The sequence below is a fragment of the Pan troglodytes genome, chromosome 9 (assembly GCF_028858775.2).
Source record: "Pan troglodytes isolate AG18354 chromosome 9, NHGRI_mPanTro3-v2.0_pri, whole genome shotgun sequence".
NCBI classification, from domain to species: domain Eukaryota; kingdom Metazoa; phylum Chordata; class Mammalia; order Primates; family Hominidae; genus Pan; species Pan troglodytes.
In genome coordinates, this window is record NC_072407.2 from 89,309,578 (window position 1) to 89,329,355 (window position 19,778).

The 19,778-nt window shown below is 35.7% G+C and overlaps 1 protein-coding gene and 1 pseudogene across 11 annotated transcripts in view; one reads left to right on the forward strand and one right to left on the reverse strand.

Moving 5' to 3' along the window:
* TMEM135 (transmembrane protein 135) overlaps positions 1-11,209 on the forward strand; it is a 352,995-nt gene extending 341,786 nt beyond the window's left edge. For all 11 annotated transcript variants that reach the window (XM_016921748.3, XM_016921749.4, XM_001175336.8 and 8 more), the window contains 5 exons: positions 1,108-1,171; positions 2,147-2,223; positions 5,818-5,916; positions 6,993-7,060; positions 8,880-11,209. In XM_016921748.3, the coding sequence (XP_016777237.3) occupies positions 1,108-1,171; positions 2,147-2,223; positions 5,818-5,916; positions 6,993-7,060; positions 8,880-9,012 (441 nt within the window). In that variant the 3' untranslated portion in view covers positions 9,013-11,209. The remainder of the gene's footprint in view (positions 1-1,107; positions 1,172-2,146; positions 2,224-5,817; positions 5,917-6,992; positions 7,061-8,879) is intronic.
* Positions 11,210-16,945: 5,736 nt separating this feature from the next.
* On the reverse strand, positions 16,946-17,713 carry LOC100613680 (proteasome subunit alpha type-2-like; annotated as a pseudogene).
* Positions 17,714-19,778: the final 2,065 nt, after the last annotated feature.

Genomic DNA, 19,778 nt, shown 5'->3' on the forward strand with positions numbered 1-19,778 from the left:
GCCAATCTTCAAGTAATGTTATACTACTTCACATACAGTGTCAGACCTTACAACACTGTACTTTGAATTTCTCCTTCCCATCCTTTGTTATAGGATTTAACATTTATCGTTTATCTTTATATATTTTATACACTCCACAATATGTTGTTACTATTTTTGTTTTAGATCAGAGGTCAACACACTTTTTCTGTGAAGAGCCAGATCATGACTATTAGGCTTTGTGACCATATGGTCTCTGTCATAACTACCCAGCTCTGCTGTTACAGTGTGAAAGCAGCTATAGACAATATATAAATGAACAAGTGTGGCTGCGTTTCAATAAAACTTTATCACACTATAATTAGAACTTGATGTAATTTTCACATTATAAGATGTTGTCATTCTTTTGATTTATTTTTCATTTTTTAAGACTGTAAAAATGATTATTAGCTCCTGAGCCATATAAAAACAAGTAGCAGGCCAGATTTGGCTAGTGAGCCATAGTTTGCTGACCCCTATTTTAGATAGTTAATTCACTTTTAGTGCAAGTAAAGATAAGAAAAATATGTCTTCTAAGTTTACCTTCACTTTTCTATTTCCAGAACTCTGCATTTCTTTTCATAGTTCTAAATTTTTGTCTGGTGTCATATTCCTTCTACCTTTAACATTTCTGTGAACTCAGATCTGCTGGTGGTGGATTTTCTCAGCTTTTATCTGTCTGGAAAAAATCTTTGTTTCACCTTCAGTTTTAAGAAATATTTTCTCTGGGTATAGAATTGTGGCCTGACAGACTTGTAGTTTAGCCAGCTTTTTGTTCTTGTTAAAATGGGAGTGATGCTTTTCCCAGCATTTGATAGCTAGGCAAAAGTGGGATTTATGGATTTATTTTGCAAAATCAGTACAATAAAAATATTATGTGTAATTTCTTAATAGAGTCTATAGAGTAATAACTTTATAAAATATTATTGTTCATAAGTTTTCCAATCATATATGCAGTTTGAGTTAGATGAGATCACTAATTGGCCTGCAAGGTAATCTGATGAATTTATTCATTATAGTTGTTTTTATTTTATGCTTTTAATTCTAGAAATAAAATAACTGAAGTCATTGTATTTTCTCCTTAACTAGGGTACTAGTTGCTTCCTGCGCTGGATCAGAAACTTAGATGATGAACTACATGCTATTATAGCTGGTAAAGCAATAATAAAAAATGAATGGTTATTATTGTATTAATCAGTGGTAGGAATGAATTGGAAATACCATCCAATTCATCCAATTTCTATGAATCTTCCTTTCTCTATCGTAATAGAATTCCAGTTGAGGCACTTGTCCAAATACTTTGTGATGTTTAACATATCAAGGCACTGTTGCCATCTGATGTTTTGAGTTGGCAATATAATGGCTTGGGTATCTGTCCTGCTATAGGCCATAAATCCTAGCAAATGTGTCACAAAAGAACATAAAGCCTTATATTTGCCGTATAAGTGATTAATGGAAGTTCAAGTAGATTTCATTGAAAATTCTATTTTTACCACTGGAAAATGACCTATATTTTCATAATAACTTTTTAAAGGAACTTAATCATTTTATTAAAAAATCTAAATATTATTTTCTATAAGTGCAATGTGTGTATTAAATTAAATAGATAATTTATCAGGCATTTATTAGGAATAACCTTAGTTATTAGTATTCGACACCTCCCCTCCTCCCCTGGCCTTGGTTTTCCATTTATATAATGAAAGCAGTGCTATGGAGAGAAGTATTGTGATAGCACTAACCATCATTTGAGCTATTTAATATTAGGAGAATATATGAATAAATATTTCCACTTAAAATCGAAAAGGGACCAAGAGGCTTTGAAAAATTATGTTTTTTAAATTGTATTTGGCAAGACCACTCCACTTTAAAGTTAAAATAGAAATGTAAAGCTTCTTGTTATACATAAATCAGAACTGTTTATTTCTAACTCTGAATATCAATTTTTTAAATTTAAAAATATGCAATAATATCTCACCCCATTTTAATGTCATCTGGTATATTACTGTCCTTGATTGTGTTGTAACAAGAGATAGTGCTGATTCTATGTAAGTGAATTAACATTTCTGATGACATAATAACAAATAAATACTCTGCGATCTTATCAGTTATTTCTTATTTCTTGTTTCAGGATTTTTGGCAGGTATATCAATGATGTTTTATAAAAGCACAACAATTTCCATGTATTTAGCGTCCAAATTGGTAGAGGTAAGCGAAATTTTTATGCATGAATAGTTCCAAAGAATATAAAGCTTTTAGCTGCTGACTGTTTTAGCAGCAAATATATATCCCAATGGCAAACATAAATTTTAATCCTCTAAAAGTATTTGCAAAGTTGATTCCCCTGTGTTTTTCTTTGTGTGTGTGTTATTTTCAAATATACATTAAGTATAGAAAGAGTAGTGTAATTAACCCTCATGCATCCATCATGCAGCTTCAACAGTTATCAGTATTTGGCCAGTCTCCTTTCATCTATACTCCTCAACCCCACAGGTATTGAGTTATTTTTAAAGCCAATCCCAGACACTATATAATTTCATCCTTAAAAAAATTTCAGCATAAAGACTCCTTAAAGAATAAAGGCTAAAGGCTTTTTCAAAACAAATCAACAATACCACAGTATCATTATCATACATTAAAACCCTCCCAGTAATTCCATACTAATATATCCAATTAGAGTCTTCACTGATTATCTTATAAATATGTTTTTGCAATCATTTTATTTTAATCAAGTTCCAAACAAAGTTTCTTTTAGTTTATAATAGTTACCCCCCTACTACTGCTGCTACTGCTTTTCTTCCTCCTCCTCCTCTTCCTTCTCCTCCTCCTCCTCCTTCTTCCTTGACATTTATTTGTTGAAGATGTAGGTTATTAGTTCATGGAATTTCCCAAATTCTGGATTTTGCTGATTGCACCCTCACTGTTGTTGTTTAACATGTTTCTTTAACTCATAAATTTTTTTAGTTGTTAACTAGATCTTGAGGCCTAAGCAAATTCAGGTTTAAATTTTTGTAGGAGTTAACAGCCATACTTCACATTTACTGTGTATGTGAACTTCCAATTGCGTCACATGACGAGGCACAACAATGTCTGGTTCTCTCTCTTTTTGTGATGCTAAGATTGATCAATGGGCTTAGGTGTTGATAGAGCCAACATAAGGTTCCCCAGTAGCCTTATAGCTATTGGTTTTAGCAGCTGTTAATAATTATCCCTGGGATTCATTATTTCATTAAGAGTTGCAAAATGATGAAAAATACTATTACTGTTTATTCTGTGTTTATTAGCTGAAATTGTTCTAAAAGCATTTTTCCTTTTCAACTATTTGGTTACTCTGAAATACGTTGTTCTGGAAAGTCAAAATAAAATGCTTGATTAGTTCATTTTTAATTACCAGTGTTTAGAATGAGTTAGTACCTTAGCATCCTGCAAAGTTGACCCATGAGTCTTTATTTTTAAAGTATTGTTATGAAGATTTGGAGTTTAACATATATGATTTATTTTCATTATGCTCAAATTGTTCCCATCTTTGGCCATGAGAGCTTCCTTAAGTTGACTCCTCTTTGTTGTAACATAACGCCATTATCTTTGATAGCTTTCTTGCTGTAAGACAATATATTCCGGGCTCATCTGGGACATTTTCTGCCTCAGACGTAGAATCAGTCTTCTCTGTAATGGGTCCTAGTTTGTTTTAGTGGGAAATGGTATTTAAAGATTTCAGTCCAGGTGCTAGAGGTTATTTGCTCCCAGGCTAGTTATTGATTCTTGGCTTTCGCAGTGAATGGAGCTAGAGAATCTCCCTCCCCTTGCTTTTTAGAAACAGAAAATACATTTGGAGCATAGTGATATTTCTAATTCAAAGTTAAGAGTGTAGATTTTATTTAACTTGTTTAATTACTTGCTTTACCCAAATATGTGTGTGTGTGTGTGTGAGAGAGAGAGAGAGAGAGAGAGAGAGACAGAGAGAGAGACAGAGAAAGAGAGAGAGATTGAGAGAATATATACATCATGAAATCAGGAGGACAGGCAGGAGCCAGACCATCATGTAGGATTTTAAAAGCTGGGGTAAAGAATTTGTTTTTTTCTCAGTGCACTGGAAACCACTGAAGAGTTTTAAGCACGGAAATGACAGTATTTAATTCACATTTTAAGAAGAACATTTTGGCCACTATTTAGAGGGAGGCAGGATCGAAGCTGAGAGAACAGTTAGTCTGTGTCAGGAAATGGTGGCTTGCACCAGGATGATAGCAGTAGAGATGGAGAGAACTATACAGATTTGGTGTATGTTTAAGAGTAGAATTGGCAAGACTTGCTAATGGAGAGGAAAAGGGAACTGAGAGAAAGAAAATAATCCTTAGGTGGCAAAAATATATTCTTTAACACAAGAGGAAACCAATATTGAGATCTAGTTTATTAAAGGTATTTTACAGCTAAGTGGCCTGAGTTTTTTAAGGCAAGGAATGGTATCTCTCTGTTTCTTGTGTCATCAGGCCATATCTGATCCTGGCAAAAGAAACTGGCATATAAACTATGGTGATGCAGACTTTTTTTTTTTTAAATAGGATATTAGAAATTTAAGCTTGCTATGTCTTTTTGTGGAATTCATTGCTCTGTTGTAATAGACAATCATTTTTCTATGATTGAAGTTAATTTTATATTAAAATGTTCTATTACTGTACAGTGAAAATGATATAAAAATCAACTGTATAGACCATTGTTTTCTAGGAACCTCTGAGTCAAATGCATATATTTATTTAGTATATATTATGTTCTCATTACTGTGCTAGGTACTGGAAAGAATATAGAAGTATAGGATATGGTTTCTGTCCTTCATTAACTTAGAATCTGGTTTATTAAATGAATTTTATAATAAATAATTAGAAACGCAGTTATTCTATCTATTGGGAAATAGCTGTTTCACTTAACATTTCTGTGACGCAGTTCTACCACATCTGAATTAAATCTTCAACATGAATACAGCACAATGTATCTCTATCTTGCAATACACTGTTACATATTTTTCTCAAAATAATGGCCAATGTATAATTATTTATCTTGTTTCCAAAATAGATTATAACTTGGTATATATCTTACAAATTCTCATATATCCCAGTCTCTTATACACATTATGTACATTTAATCCTCAGTATATACTTTTGGATTGATTTGTATGTAAAGTATCCACCTTATCATTTCCTTTGTTGCTTTGCTCTTTGGTTATGGTATCTTATATAGATCTTGATGATTCTTTTTATGGCAATTCAGTTGGGATATAATTTAAAAAGAGTCAGATTTACTTAGCAAATATTTTAATGCCATGTTCTAGGTTAGGTACTGAAGATCATGCAAAGTTGAAGAAGAGAAGGCTGTTGCCACCTGTCAGTGACTTCTTTTGAGTTCTCATCCTATTTATATTCTTTATTTTGTGGAGAATAGTGCCCGGCATGTAGACACCATTAAATGTTTACTGAATAAATTAATAAAGGATGAACAGATCTATCAGGGAAGAGAACACATGAGCACTGTACAGAAAGCATTGAAGAGTAAATATCATTTAAAAAGCAGAAATAAAATGCTACTGAATTTACAGAAAAGTACTACTACTTGAAGCTGGGATTTGGAGCAAAACTGTGAGGGAAAGGGAAGGGCTGACCCTTAACATCATTATGAAAAATGTGACATCGTTTGAGCTCTGAAGGGAGTATTAGGATTCAGAAAGGTTGTAGGCAGGGAGCACAATGGTCAACTATGTTATTAATGCTGAGGTTTTTTCTTTATAACTCTTGTCTTATGCTTGTTTTGCAGACAATGTATTTCAAAGGCATTGAAGCAGGGAAGGTTCCCTATTTTCCTCATGCAGATACTATCATCTATTCCATCTCTACAGCAATTTGCTTCCAGGCAGTAAGTATAACTTTTTGAAATGAGAAATTGAATGATTCCTGTTTCTAATGTATGTTAATCAAATGGGGAAAAACAAACTCTGGGAACATTTCTATTTACAGTATTACATTTTAAGCTTCTTTTTTGTTTTGTTTTGTTTTTTTTCAGCAAGATAGCTTACAAGCTTCTAATCATTAATGTTAACCTAATGCGCTAGGTCCTTTTTATGAGTACACCAATTTTTAGGTTTTAATAGAGTACAATTTATAAGTAAATTATTATTCCAGTACCTTGGGAAGAATGCCCCAATTTAATTATCCTTCCCTTTGATTAAAAAAAAAGGATAATAGGGATATGCTGATAATAGGCATAAATATAAATAATTGCATTTCTCCAATATTATTCAGAAGGAGGATGGGGAAGAACTAGTTTCATATAAGCATTGTTCAATCTCTAAATTCTGTAACCATTATTATTGACATTAATGGTGTTAGGGCTGTTGTAAAATTTTTGGGAAAACTTTTATTTGCTCTTTCTCATAAAATGCTGCCAGCTTGAAAAACTCATTAAAACTAATGAAGTATCAATATCTCAGTAAATGCTTCCTGATAATGACTATTCACTTAATTATTATTTCAAAAGCAACTTTTTTTTTTTTTTTTTTTTTTTTTTTTGAGATGGAATTTTGCTCTTGTCCAGGCTGGAGTGCAATGGCATGATCTCAGCTCACTGCAACCTCTGCCTCCTGGGTTCAAGTGATTCTCCTGCCTCAGCCTCCCAAGTAGCTGGGATTACAGGCATGCACCACCACGCCTGGCTAATTTTTGTATTTTCAGTAGAGACGGGTTTTCTCCATGTTGGTTAGGCTGGTCTCGAGCTCCTGATCTCAGGTGATCTGCCCGCCTCGGCCTCCCCAAGTGCTGAGATTACAGGTGTGAGCCACCGTGCCCAGCCAAAAGCAACATTTTTATTTGAAGGCATATTTACAAAAATTCTTGATAGTTACCAACTTAAACATCAATACACCTTTGTGTATTTCATCACTTTCAGTTTTCATTTATATTTACTAAAAGAATTCTCAAATTTAATATTCTTAGGCTGTCATGGAAGTTCAGACTTTGAGACCATCTTACTGGAAGTTCCTTTTAAGACTCACCAAGGGCAAGTAAGTGACTATGCAGTTTTCTTAAAAATATTATGAGTAGTTTTATCTTTTTGAGGGAATATTCTTTCAGTGGTAAAGTAGGTATTTATATATAAATAAAATATGAGCAACTTAACTAAGAATAACATGGGGCGTTTTTTGAGTGAGCATTATTCTGACTATTCTTTTCCCTATATTATTGTAGATGTTTTAAGTGGTCTAGATTAATATCATGTTGATTTGCTAACTACTAATTAGCTGCTACATAAATACTTAAGTCTGACTATTTGAATCACTGTCCATTTCTTTTTGATTAAAAATATTAAACAGATTCATTAAAGATCATCTCCACATAATTAACTGATTTCCATTTTGGAAATAGTCATATTGTATTGCTTCTTGTTGTAAGTATATGTTCCTCTACCTTACATATCATTTTTGCTTTGTTTTGTTTTCTCCCCTGATCTTAATCTAATTCTTTGGGAGGCATTTTGACCTAATAGAAAGAGCATGGGCATTGGAGTCAGACAGACCTAAGTTTGATTCCAGCTCTGCTACCTTCAGCTGTGTTACTATGGAAAATTATTTACCCTCGTGAGCCTAAGTTTTTTTCGGTCTACAATGAAACAATAATGCATACATTGTATGGTTGTAGGAAAATTAAGATGCTTATAGTAGCGCTGGGTAAATTGCATGTATTAATTACTATCATTATTAATAATAATAGCAAATACTAGTATAGTGCTGACAATGTCCAACATATGGTTTTAAGAGGCACACATACAATATCCATGTATACATAAATATGCATTTAATCCTTAAATCCTAACTGTAAGAGTTAGGTTCTATTATTATCCCTGTTTTACATATGAGGAAACTAGAATGTACAAAGGGGTTAGATAGCTTGCCAGAGTCACTCAGTAAATGAAGGAGCTGGAACATAAACCAGGCAGTCTGGCTTCAGAACTTTCCCTCTTATCCATGTCACTGTAGATCCTTTATATTGTTATTGTTTAATCATTTTTTGTCATTTAGTTTTCTGCACATTAATAAGTTTTACTAGTTGATTATTTTGGAAGGGAACTTACTTTGGAAAAGTACTGAAAGTCACATTTATAGGCTCTCAGAATAATGCTGGCCAATGATTCAAAACTAATTTCATTCAGCTGTTTTCTCCAGAAAGGAAATGCTTGTGAATAAGCACAGAGACCCAGAAGGTCTATCCTGTACATTAGCTAAATTTGTGTGTTTAAAAAATGTTATATATCTTAGGTTAGGTAATGGATAACATTAGGGTATGTTTTTACTGTGTTGTGTCTATTAAACATTTGAAAACCTATATGCTGTTTGCCTTTTAGTCATTAAATGTTTGCACATTTGAATGTGTTTTCATTTGATTGTGAGACATTAAGGTGTCAATTATGAGAGAAATTACTTTTAATGCTTTTGCCTCATTGGTAATGTTAGCTCATTTATTGTTTAGTTTCCTGTGAATTCATTCATCATAAAAATAATAATGAACCTAATTTTCTATTTGATACAGTCTAGTGGAAAGAATTCTAGAAGGGTTTAAAATAATGGTTGTAATCTCTGCGGTTTCAGATCTGGGGATTATCTCTTTAATCCTTAATCCTAACTGGATTATCTCTTTAAATAAAATATGAGACAGTGTATCTCGAAGAAGAGCCTTCATGTGACTTGAATCTGCCATTGAATTTAGATCCTTTGCCACGTTAGCCTTTTCTGCTTTCCCATCCCACAAAAGATAAGTCAACTAAAATGAATTATTTTATTTTATAAACTATATTAATACTTGTTTACTGTATTCTTTGTTTTACAGATTTGCTGTCATGAACCGAAAAGTCCTTGATGTTTTTGGTACTGGTGCATCTAAACACTTTCAGGATTTCATCCCCAGGTTGGATCCAAGATACACAACTGTAACACCAGAGTTGCCCACAGAGTTTTCCTGAAGATGACTGTAATTTATTAATGTGACTAAATGTTTCATCTTGAAGAGTTAATTATGTTGAACACAAAGGAGGGGGCCCAAGCTTGAACTTCAGTGTTATTTCAGTTAGAGATACTCTTTTCATTTGTTTTGTTTTTCTTATGAATCAGAAATTCAGAAGCTTTTTAGGAAGATGTTGCTTAATAATTAAGCTTCCTCCATAGCCAGAATAAGATTCTGGATCACTGTAGTGACTGACATTATTATATATTATTGATCAAATTATGTCCACAAGCAATATTATATAATCTACGTAGAAGTGTAATAACAACCAAGAGTACACTTAAAATTACTTTAAAAGATGTCTTTAGTTCATTCCAATATAATTCTTGATTAAAATTAGGATTATTTCTACATTTTAGGATTTACAAAGGATCACGGGTACATGGATTTGGTCTATATATTTTTTTAAAGTTTTGAATTGGTATCTGTAGTAGTGGAATGTTATAGATTTGAAGTAACTCTCCACGGACAGTGCTGCTTTCGTGTAGAGCAATTTAATTGGAGAAGTGGCCATTCTTACTTCAGGGATGCAAAGATGGGTCTCATACCATTTGGATAAATGTCGTGGTATCCATGCTTTTTTTCAACTAATAACATCATCTCTCTTCATGACCAGTTAATTGGGCTATTTGGCAGCCCAGTGAACCTATGTGCTAATGGCAAGTTAGGGGCAAATGGAAATGGACACATCTGATAAAGTTGAAATGTATGTTTTAATCTTTCACAGAAGTATTACACTTGAATATTTAAAAACAAAACTTTTAAACTTCCTATAGGTTTATGATGTTTGTTTTCATTTATATGGACATAATCCTTCATAGCTCAGTTTATATGCCATTGTTGTATTAGAAGGGATCAAAATCCTATGGAACAAAGTAGTCTTGGCAAGTTGGCAGTTTGTGTCCTCTCAGCTGTTTAACTTATGTAATGGATGTTTTGCACCTGAAAACACTGTAAAAATCCAGTGGTTGTTTAAAAAGTCCATTTGTCACTAATTCCATTCAGGTTCTCCAACCTTCTTGAATATCATTGTCACCATTTTTACTGTTAGAATAAAGAGGTGACACCATAAAGTCCTGCTGATAATGAGAGTAGTTCAGGACAGCTGTGATTGAAATATGGTCACTATTTACAGTTTTTCAGGGAAAAGTTATACTTTTCTATGTTAATAAAGAGGTGAAGTGGTCTACAGTTAATGTAACATGTAGGGATGATGATATTTTTAAAATACATTTTGTTGCTAAAAAGTTTTTAGGCCAGTGCAAATTATGCAGTAGAACTTGTGTTGCAAAAGGAATTATAACCCATACTTTAAAAATGCTTAATCCCTCATATTCAATTTCATCAAGCCTTGTATACTTCTGCTTAAATGTAATTCAATCCTTGGTTGTTACGGCAAACAGAAACCCACCAAAAAGACAGACTCTGGTACCATGGTAACAGAGCCACTTTATCATTTGGTCAAAATTTGGCATTATGATTAGCTTTGTAGAACTGACCTGTTTATTTGGCAATGCTGTTAAAGGATCATTTTGGTTTCAGACTTCAAAGTTGATTAATAAATTTAATCTTAACTTTGTATTCATTGGAATCAAAATGATGGTTGGTACTGTGTTTACTGTTTAAAATGAAGTACTAAAGCCCTGAGAACTGCACCTCATTTTCTTTATCCAGAAATTGTGCTTATATATTTTCCTGTCAGGTTTAAAAAGATGTTTTAATTCATAAATTATTGTTTTCATTGACATTAAAAGACTGTGATATTGAAAGATGAATTACGAAATTTGCTGAGATTGTTTAGTAAAATTTTGCTGGTCAAAAAGGTGTATTTCTACAATTTACTTTTTCATTTTTATAAATTGCAGTCATTTTTTTAAATTTTATGTAAAATGTAAAATGAAATAGCTATCATGAAGCAGAATACAATGATGAATGTATAGGTTGAGTGAATAACCAATTTGCAGGGGTGGATTGAGAAGTCCAGTTTGATTTCATTGGGACAGACTGCAAAGTGTAGTTGTTTGAGCAAACACAAAGAAACTTTGTGTTTTTGAAGACAATCAGAATGATTACCTTTCTACCTCTAACTAATCAGGTATTGATTGACAACTTTTTGGCATTATAAATAAAGTAAAATAGATCTCTGCATTCCAAAATATGTTTTTTAGTTTATTTATATCCTGAAGAAATGGTAAGTTTTCACTGGAACTGATTACAGTAAACAATAATATATCCCCTTAGTCTTTCTGACGTTTTTATATAGATTGAGATTGAAAAACCGTGCATTTGGGGCAGTGGTATTATGGTCATTTCATTGCTATTTTCTGTTTTAATAAAATCCTAGAACTAGTAGCAACCGAGTAAAGATTGAGTTTGCAAGATAACAGATTGTCTCAAATCTATTCAATTCTCAACAGTTTTTCATCAAATAATTTCAGGATCCATTTTATTACTCATTTTTGAAGTAACACCTTTGGTTTAGTTTTATTTTCCCATAAATTCTGCTTTTGCTTCTGTAACTTTTTTCTTGAACTATAAGCATAGTCATCACTCAGTTGATATCTAGTTTATTTTTTGCCTTCATTCGTTGTTCAGTCAGTTGTTATTTAATTTAGAATTTTATATTTTTTTGGCTCTCAGATTTTATAATGAACTTTTATTAGACTGAACATGTATGTTTTTGATGGAATCCAAACTGAGCAAATGTCACACAGTATTTTCTTGTTGTGCTCGAGTGTTCATCTCCTTGTAGATTGTATCTAGGCTAACATTTCATTTAGTTGTTAATGCTGATGTAATTGTTTCCTGCTTATATTTTATCATATCCCTGAGCTTCTGTGTGCTCTACATTTCATAGGTAATGAAAAGCAATGTCCTTTACTCTCAGGGAGCTTCGTCCACTTGCCTGTGTCACAACCTCTCCCTTGGTGCTAATTAGGAAGCTTCTTGTGGGACTGAAGGGAACTGACCACTGGAGCAATGGCCCAAATGTTGTTTTTGGAGCAGAGAAATTATTAGCCCAGAGATTCCTTAAATTCTCCGTGTGATTTATTTTTTTATTTTTTGAGTTGAGGTCTAGCTCTGTTGCCCGGGTTGGAGTACAGTGGTGCAATCATAGCTCATTGAAACCTCAAATTCCTTGGTTCAAGCAATTATTTCCCCTCAGTCTCTAATAGCTGGGACAACAGGCATGTGCCACCATGCCTGGCTAATATTTATTTTATTTATTTATTTTTGTAGAAACAAGGTGTTGCTATGTTGTCCAGGCTGGTCTTAAACTCCTGGCCTCAAGTCATCCTCTTGGATTGGCCTCCCGGGACTCTGGGATTCCAGGTGTGAGCCACGGTACCTAGCCATATTTTTATTTGTATGAGTATTAAGTAGTTTGACACAGCAACAAAGTTTCCCAAAGGCAAAAGTATACATTTCTTACTAAGATATCTTATAAACATTCTCTCTCCTAACACCTCCTTCTAGTAATCATTTTCACATAGTAGAATACTTTACTCAGCTGAAAATGAGTGGCCAAGAAAAAAATACAAGAAAAGGAATAAGAAGTGATTATTTTCTTTAGGGCTGCACTTTGAATGTGATGAGTAATAAGGTTACCTTCATTGTGGAGGTGATGTTTACAGTTGCCTCCAGCCCTTTACTATTGGTGCTGAAGCCACCATTGGTGCCAGCTCTATAATTTCTTCTTCTTGTGGAATTAACAAAGAAAGGAGTGTCAAGGACTGAGATGACCCTCAGATTGGGGTGCTGTCTTAGATTCTAGGGCTTTGTAGTACTATGTTTCTGTTTAAAGTAGTGGCCTCAGGTGACTTTGTAATAGCCCTGTAGTTGCAAAAAGGGTAACTACAAAGAAATGAAACTGACTCTAGTGTGTGTGACTTCTGGAAACCGAAGTGGGGCAGTAAGTTGGCCATGATATAGCTAGTGTCATAGGACTACAGCAGAGTAGTGAGTGAATGGCCTTAAGCTTACAGCTGTGGTGAATAAGAATGTGTGCTATTTTACACACAGAAGAAAATGATTGACTTTTGGTTGGAGGAAAGAATTTATATCTGGTCTTTTGGAAATTATTCTGTTGCTGTTTTATGTGGGCTCTCTCTCTCTCCCTCTCTCTCTCTCTCTCTGTCTGTCTCTCTTGCTGCTCCCTCTCCCTGCCACCTTGTCCATTCTCTGCTTGCTGGTGTTACTTTATGTTAACTAGTCTCCTTGGACTTCATTGCAACCTTTTAAGCCAGCCGTTCAAGTGAGAGGCTCTGGAGTGATCATAACGGTGATAACAATGGAGTAAACATTTCCAGAGACACTGATTTTTTTTTATATGCTCTGTTTTTCTTAGGCAGGATGATGTAGAAGATAATTGCACAGATATGGAAGGAGATGTTTCTCTGTATGTGAAGCCTTTAAATCCAGAACAATTAATTTCTTCTCTTCTTAAAACCCCGTAACATCACTTGACTCTGGAATTTCCTATTTTCTTTTACTTTCTCCATTTTTTTTCCATCTGTCCCTCCTACGAATATGTTTTACATGAAATAATGTATTGGGTTTTATCTTTTGTCCCAGCAGACCTGAAAATCCCAGTATATTACCACAGACACACATACCATCTGGTCAACAACAGGGACATCAGGGCCAAGAGCAGTTTATACTTCTTTCTTTAGCTCACAAACTACTATAGCTTGCCTGTTCAGTTTTTTTTTTTTTTAATATTCAGTTTTGTGCCATACTCTCCCCCACCCCCAGCCTGCTGCCTCTGCAGAGCATAACATTCTAATCTTGTCAGACCGTGGATAATAGGATGTTCCCTGGTCTTGGCATAGAGGCCATAGGCATACAACATGCTTTATCTGCCTTGCTTAGACTCAGCATCCCTTTCTGTCTTGAGAGATTCAGGCTTCCAGAAAGTAGACCTGTAGACCTATGTTGGCTGAGGTCACCCTGCATTACTACTTTCCTCCATCCCTGAACTAGGACCAGTTAATTTTCGAAGTCTAGTTCTTCAATGTCTATTAAACTTTTTCCAGTAGTTAATCGATCTCTTAAATTAATTTTCTTTTCAGATTATTTTTGGTCACCTAAGAGGACCCTGAAGCTATAGTGCCAAAGGTTTAAAGCATGAAGTACATCCTGTGGTTGGTCATTATGGGGTTGGATGCCAAAAGGAATGGGAGAGAAGAGACTATAAACATATTTTAAGCCTTATCTCTTTTCTCCTATTCTTTTCTTTACCTTTCCTGGCCCGTGCTTTCCTGCCATATCTTTGCTATGTATTTCTTCATCTTGAGCTCTCAAGGGAAAAAACAGAAGTCCTTATTTTTCTATTTATTTCAGGGAAAATTGAAGGTAAATAATATCTGCAAAGCTTCAGGAAGAAATTCAGTTGCATCTGAATCTGAGTCGGCCGTTTTTGATAGCCTGTCACTGCTCAGGGATAGCACTAAGGCTCTCTTCAGAACCAAAGGGCAGGATAAATAAATCTATGAAACTAGAGGCATCATTGAATCATCTGAGGACCTTTTTTTTTTTTTCCCACTAAAACGCTTCCTATAACTTGGATTAAAATTCAAAAATGGGATTGCAGTCATTGTTAATTGCTCAACTAGTGGCAGTTTTTCCTTGCTGAGGGAACACTGATGTTGTTTAAGACAGTTACATGCCTAGCCCCAGGGATGAATCATAATTGTTCTAGGCCTTTCATGTCTTTCCTTTCTTCTTGTCCAGATACTTTTCCAACCAGCCTTTACTCGGAGGTGTCCATGTGACCCTGTTTTGGCCAATAAAATGTAATGGAAAATCTGGGAAACACTTGGGAAAAATCTTCCCTCTCTGCTTAAAGGAAAGTTCTTTTTACTTCTTTTTCTCTTGTTCAAGGTATTAGTATTAGTCAGTAGGGTCTGAATCTGTGGCAGCAATCTTGCAGACATGAAATGAAAAGTACAAACATGAAAAACCAGCATATTAAAGATGCCAGGTCAGAAAAATAGAAAGAACCTGCTTCTGTGAGCCACTGAATGGTGCCATTAACCATCTGCATTTGAGCATTTTGAGAAAATAAACCTCTATTTCTTAAAGTTCTGTATCAGTCAGGGTTTCCCAGAGAGGCAGAACAATAGGGATAGAGAGATACATAGAGAGAGATATGAGAGGGATAGAGAGAGACACAGAGAGAGATATGAGAGGGGATTAAGGGAGTTGGCTCATGTGATTGTGGAGGCTGAGAAACCCCACCACAGGCCATTCATAACCTGGAGACCTTGGGATGCTGGTGGTCTGGCTCAGTACAAGTCCAAAAGCCTTGGAACCAGGGAAACTGATGGTGTAATTCTCAGTCCAAGGCTGAATTTTCAAGTCTGAGAACCTGGGGGTGGGATGGGGGAGTGATAGTTTAAGTCCTGGAGTCCCAAGGTTAGAGGATCTGGGGTCCTAATGTCCACGGGCAGTTGGAGAAGAGTGTATCCCTGCTGCAGGGGAGAAAGAGAAGCCAATTCTCCTTTCTTCTGTTTTTATTCTACCCAGGCCTCCAGTGGATTGGAGGTGCCTGCCCATATTGAGGGCAGATCTTCTCTGCCTAGTCCACGCTAACTCACATGCCAATCTCCTCTGGAAACACCCTCACAGACACACCCCAAAATAATGCCTTACCAGTTCTCTAGATATTCCTTAATCCAGTCAAGTTGATGCCTAAAATTAACCATCACAGGCTTTATGGCTCTATCACCCAAGAATTCTGTTACTTTCGGCTGAAAATATTTCTAATGGACATATTCCAATTCTGTATAGATCAGATCTCAGTTTCATTTCCCATTATATCCTTCTCTCTCTTGATTTAGAATTCTCTTTTTCTCCACTCTTCTGTGTATGCTAAAATACTGTCAATCTCGTCTTTGAAGGTTTTGCTCATCTTTAAAAAATCTTAGTTGATTATGTTTTATGTGTCATTTAATTAAGGAATGAATTTACTTATTTTTATTTCAGTAGCTTTTGGGGTACAAGTGGTTTTTGGTTGCATGGATGAATTGTATAGTGGTGAAGTCTGAAATTTTAGTGCACCTGTCACCAGAATAGTGTGCATTGTACCCAATATATAGTTTTTTATTCCTTCCCCTTCTGAGTCTCCATAGTCCATTATATCACTCTGTATACCCTTGTGTATCCATAGCTTAGCTCCCACTTACAGTTGAGAACATACAGAATTTGATTTTCTATTCCGGAGTTACTTTACTTAGAATAATGGCCTCCAGCTCCATCCAAGATGCTGCAAAAGACATTATTTCATCTTTTATTTTTTATGGCTGAGTAGTATTCCATGGTGCATATATACCACATTTTCTTTATCCACTCATTGGTCTATGGGCACTTTGGTTGATTCCATATCTTTGCAATTGTGAACTGTGTTAACAATAAAAATATATATACGAGTGTCTTTTATGGTAGATCTCCTTTTAGTTCTTTAAGACACCTCCATACTGTTGTCTATAGAGGTTGTACTAATTTACATTCCCACCAGCAGTGTATAAGTGAGACAGGGTCTCACTCTGTCACCCAGGTTGGAGTGCAATGGCATGATCATGGCTCACTGTGGCCTTGACGTCCCAGGCTTAAGTAATCCTTCCACCTCAGCTTCCCTGGTAGCTGGGACTACGGGCACATGCCACCATGCCTGATTAATTTTGTTTTTGTTTTTGTTTTTTGTAGAGACAGGGGTCTCACTGTGTTGCCTAGGCTGGTCTTGAACTCTTACACTCAAGCAATCCTCCCTCCTAAGCCTCCCAAAGTTCTCCAGTTATAGGCGTGGGCCACTGTGCCTGGCCTTATAAGTGTCATTTTTAAAACATTGGTTTTTAACCATATAGAAATAAATCTAAAAAGAGCCTGCAAAACAAAACATCCTTTAAACATGTTTAAGTAGATAGAATATCTGAAATTCTGGATTTTTCAGTCACTTCATTATTATGCCGTGGCAGCCAAGTAATCCTTAACTTCAGTTAGATGAACTAAACTTCCTAAATACAGCTTCATTGCAGATTCCAACTTCTATGTTATCTTCTGTCATTTGCCTTTTAACACTTTCCTTTAGGGTTAAGATGGCTATATGAATGGCATTTTAAGTTTCAGATCTTCATTGTATCTTCTCTCAAAGAAAGTTTTCCCAGTCACACAGTTCTTTCCCATTGCTGTGGCATTCAAAGAAAGCTCCAGATGGATCTGCCTGAGTAAATATGTCTGTCCCCCACAACCACAAATAGGTAGAAAGACTGCAAATGGACAAATACCACCAGACTCGGTGTATTCTTGGATCTCAGAAGCTAATTTCTCTACCAGCTGAGTTGTGGGAATGGGTTCTTGGTAAACAGGATAGTATTGCTCAGCTAGCTTTTGAACTCCATGCACAAGCATTCTGTAATCTGCACCCATGCCACTATACACCAAACCTGTATGTTTGGTAATTGGTTCCACTCTGTGTACACTTTGCTCATCATATAGAATAGATTTCTGCTCTTCTCAGTTGCTAATACCATGCCATTTGCTGCTTTAACTCCCACTGAAAGGGCTTTTCCAGCTAGAGCAGCCAAAGCCTATTCAATATGGACAAATTTACTAGACAGGCCCAATGTAGTCAGCGAGAAGCTGTAACTAAGTTCCTCCATCTTTATCCAGATAACCCTTTTCTCTCTGTCTTAGTGCAGCAGTTTGCTAATACCCCCAATAAAGCACATTTCATTTGATTCTGATTAACTATGTATTCATCTGTTGCTCTTTTAGGTTGTGGTATATATTTGAAGAGCAAAGACTACAGCTTATCCTCCATCTGAGTGTATGTCAGGCCTTTATAAAGGGAGTGGAGTGAGGATGGGAGGTGGTGTTCTCAGCAGCTGCTTGTTGGATGCCTGCTAACTTTATGGAGTCTGCAGACCAAAAATTCGCACTTAATTTTTCCTATAAAAGTCTGGAAAATATTATTCTTACAAATGATTTTGTAAATACTGCAGGAAATTGGCTCCTACTACTATCCCAGCAGCTATTGAAGCCAGTTTGGCTTCAGGTCCTAGACAAATGATTTGTCATCTGTTTCATTTGTTTGTTTTTTTTCCTGACAGAGCTGGAATTCTGGATTGTTCCCCACTTTAAAAACTTCAAAATCCAAACCAGAAGTAGACAGGACAGGACACGAGGCTCCCCCTTCCCACTTAGTTTCACAGAGTGAAAAATCACAGGCAGTTTGCCCAGAATTATATTTTATGTCTGGCCTTTCAATAGCATATTAAGGTAAAAAAAAAAATTGTTGCTGTTGTTTTTCTATAACAGATAGGGTCTTAGACATTTGAGAGAGGAAAAGGGTTGGAATCACTCTTATCAATATAGGTAGGGCTCTAACAAATAGCTTCTGATACTCATTTTTAGAGGAAAGAGAAGGACACTAAAATTTAAGAGGTGTGCCTCTGATATGTGGTAAATTGTTTATATCTCACTCAATCCTCACACCTTATCAGGTAGGTATTATTAGTTCTGTTTTATCAGCTAGGGAACTGGGAATCAAAAAGTGTGGTAATTTACCCAAGGTAACAGTACTGGAATTTGAACTCAGATCTCCAAGAGTTGAAAGTTTAAGTAGCATCGTTACTCACTTCCCTTAAAATTAATCATTTAACACTGAAATAAAAACCCTTGCCTCCCAAAGTGGTTGATGTTTACTTTCAGCTTAACTAAAAGAATAGGAACAAGATTTACCTTTTCATCCGAAACAACTAAAAGACCTGACAATACTGTATGTAATAAAACAATAGTTTTCAGACACTAGTCATGAAGCAGTGAAGGGCAACAATGCTGAAAGAAGGAACAAAAATGAGTTGTGTTTTATGATTCCCCTAGCTGATATCTGGAGAGAGATTCCAGATTGCAGCCTAAGGAAAGAGAACTAAGAGAGAAACCAGAGATTTCTCTGAGTTGAGGGAACAGAGGTGGGAGTCCAGAGAGGCTAAAGTCGATGAAGTTCATAAGGCAGAGTACAAAAGAGGAGAGAGCTGCACAGAAAAAAGGCTTGCAGATCTCAAGAGCGTCCCCCTTGAGACATAAGCTGAGTACTTCGGCATGCATGGGAAAATTACCAAGGTTGGAGAAAGAACCACCTGAAAGGAGCAGAGGGAGCAATCATTGGAGTTCACACAAGGAAGCGAGTAGTTTGTGTTCCTGCTAGCCAGAGTAGAACAATTCATTTTACAAAGGGTGCTGGATAGAGTAGTCAGGAAAATAGAGCCTCATAGGGGAGCAAAATTAACCCTAGACTAAAGGCTGGTCTCATCTTACCTATTGAAGCTTAAAAGCCTCAGTTTCCGGCTGGGCACAGTGGCTCATGCCTGTAATCCCAGCACTTTGGGAGGCTGAGGCAGGTGGATCACTAGGTCAGGAGATGGAGACCATCCTGGCTAACATGGTGAAACCCCATCTCTACTAAAAATACAAAAAATTGGCCGGGCGTGGTGGCAGGTGCCTGTAGTCCCAGCTACTCAGGAGGCTGAGGCTGAGGCAGGAGAATGGCGTGAACCTGGGAGGTGGAGCTTGCAGTGAGCCGAGATCCTGCCACTGCACTCCAGCCTGGGCAACAGAGCGAGATCCCATCTCAAAAAAAAAAAAAAAAGCCTCAGTTTCCAAATAACTGTCTCCTAGAATGAAGTACCAAAAAAATAAATAAATAAAAAAAAAAAAAAAAAAAAA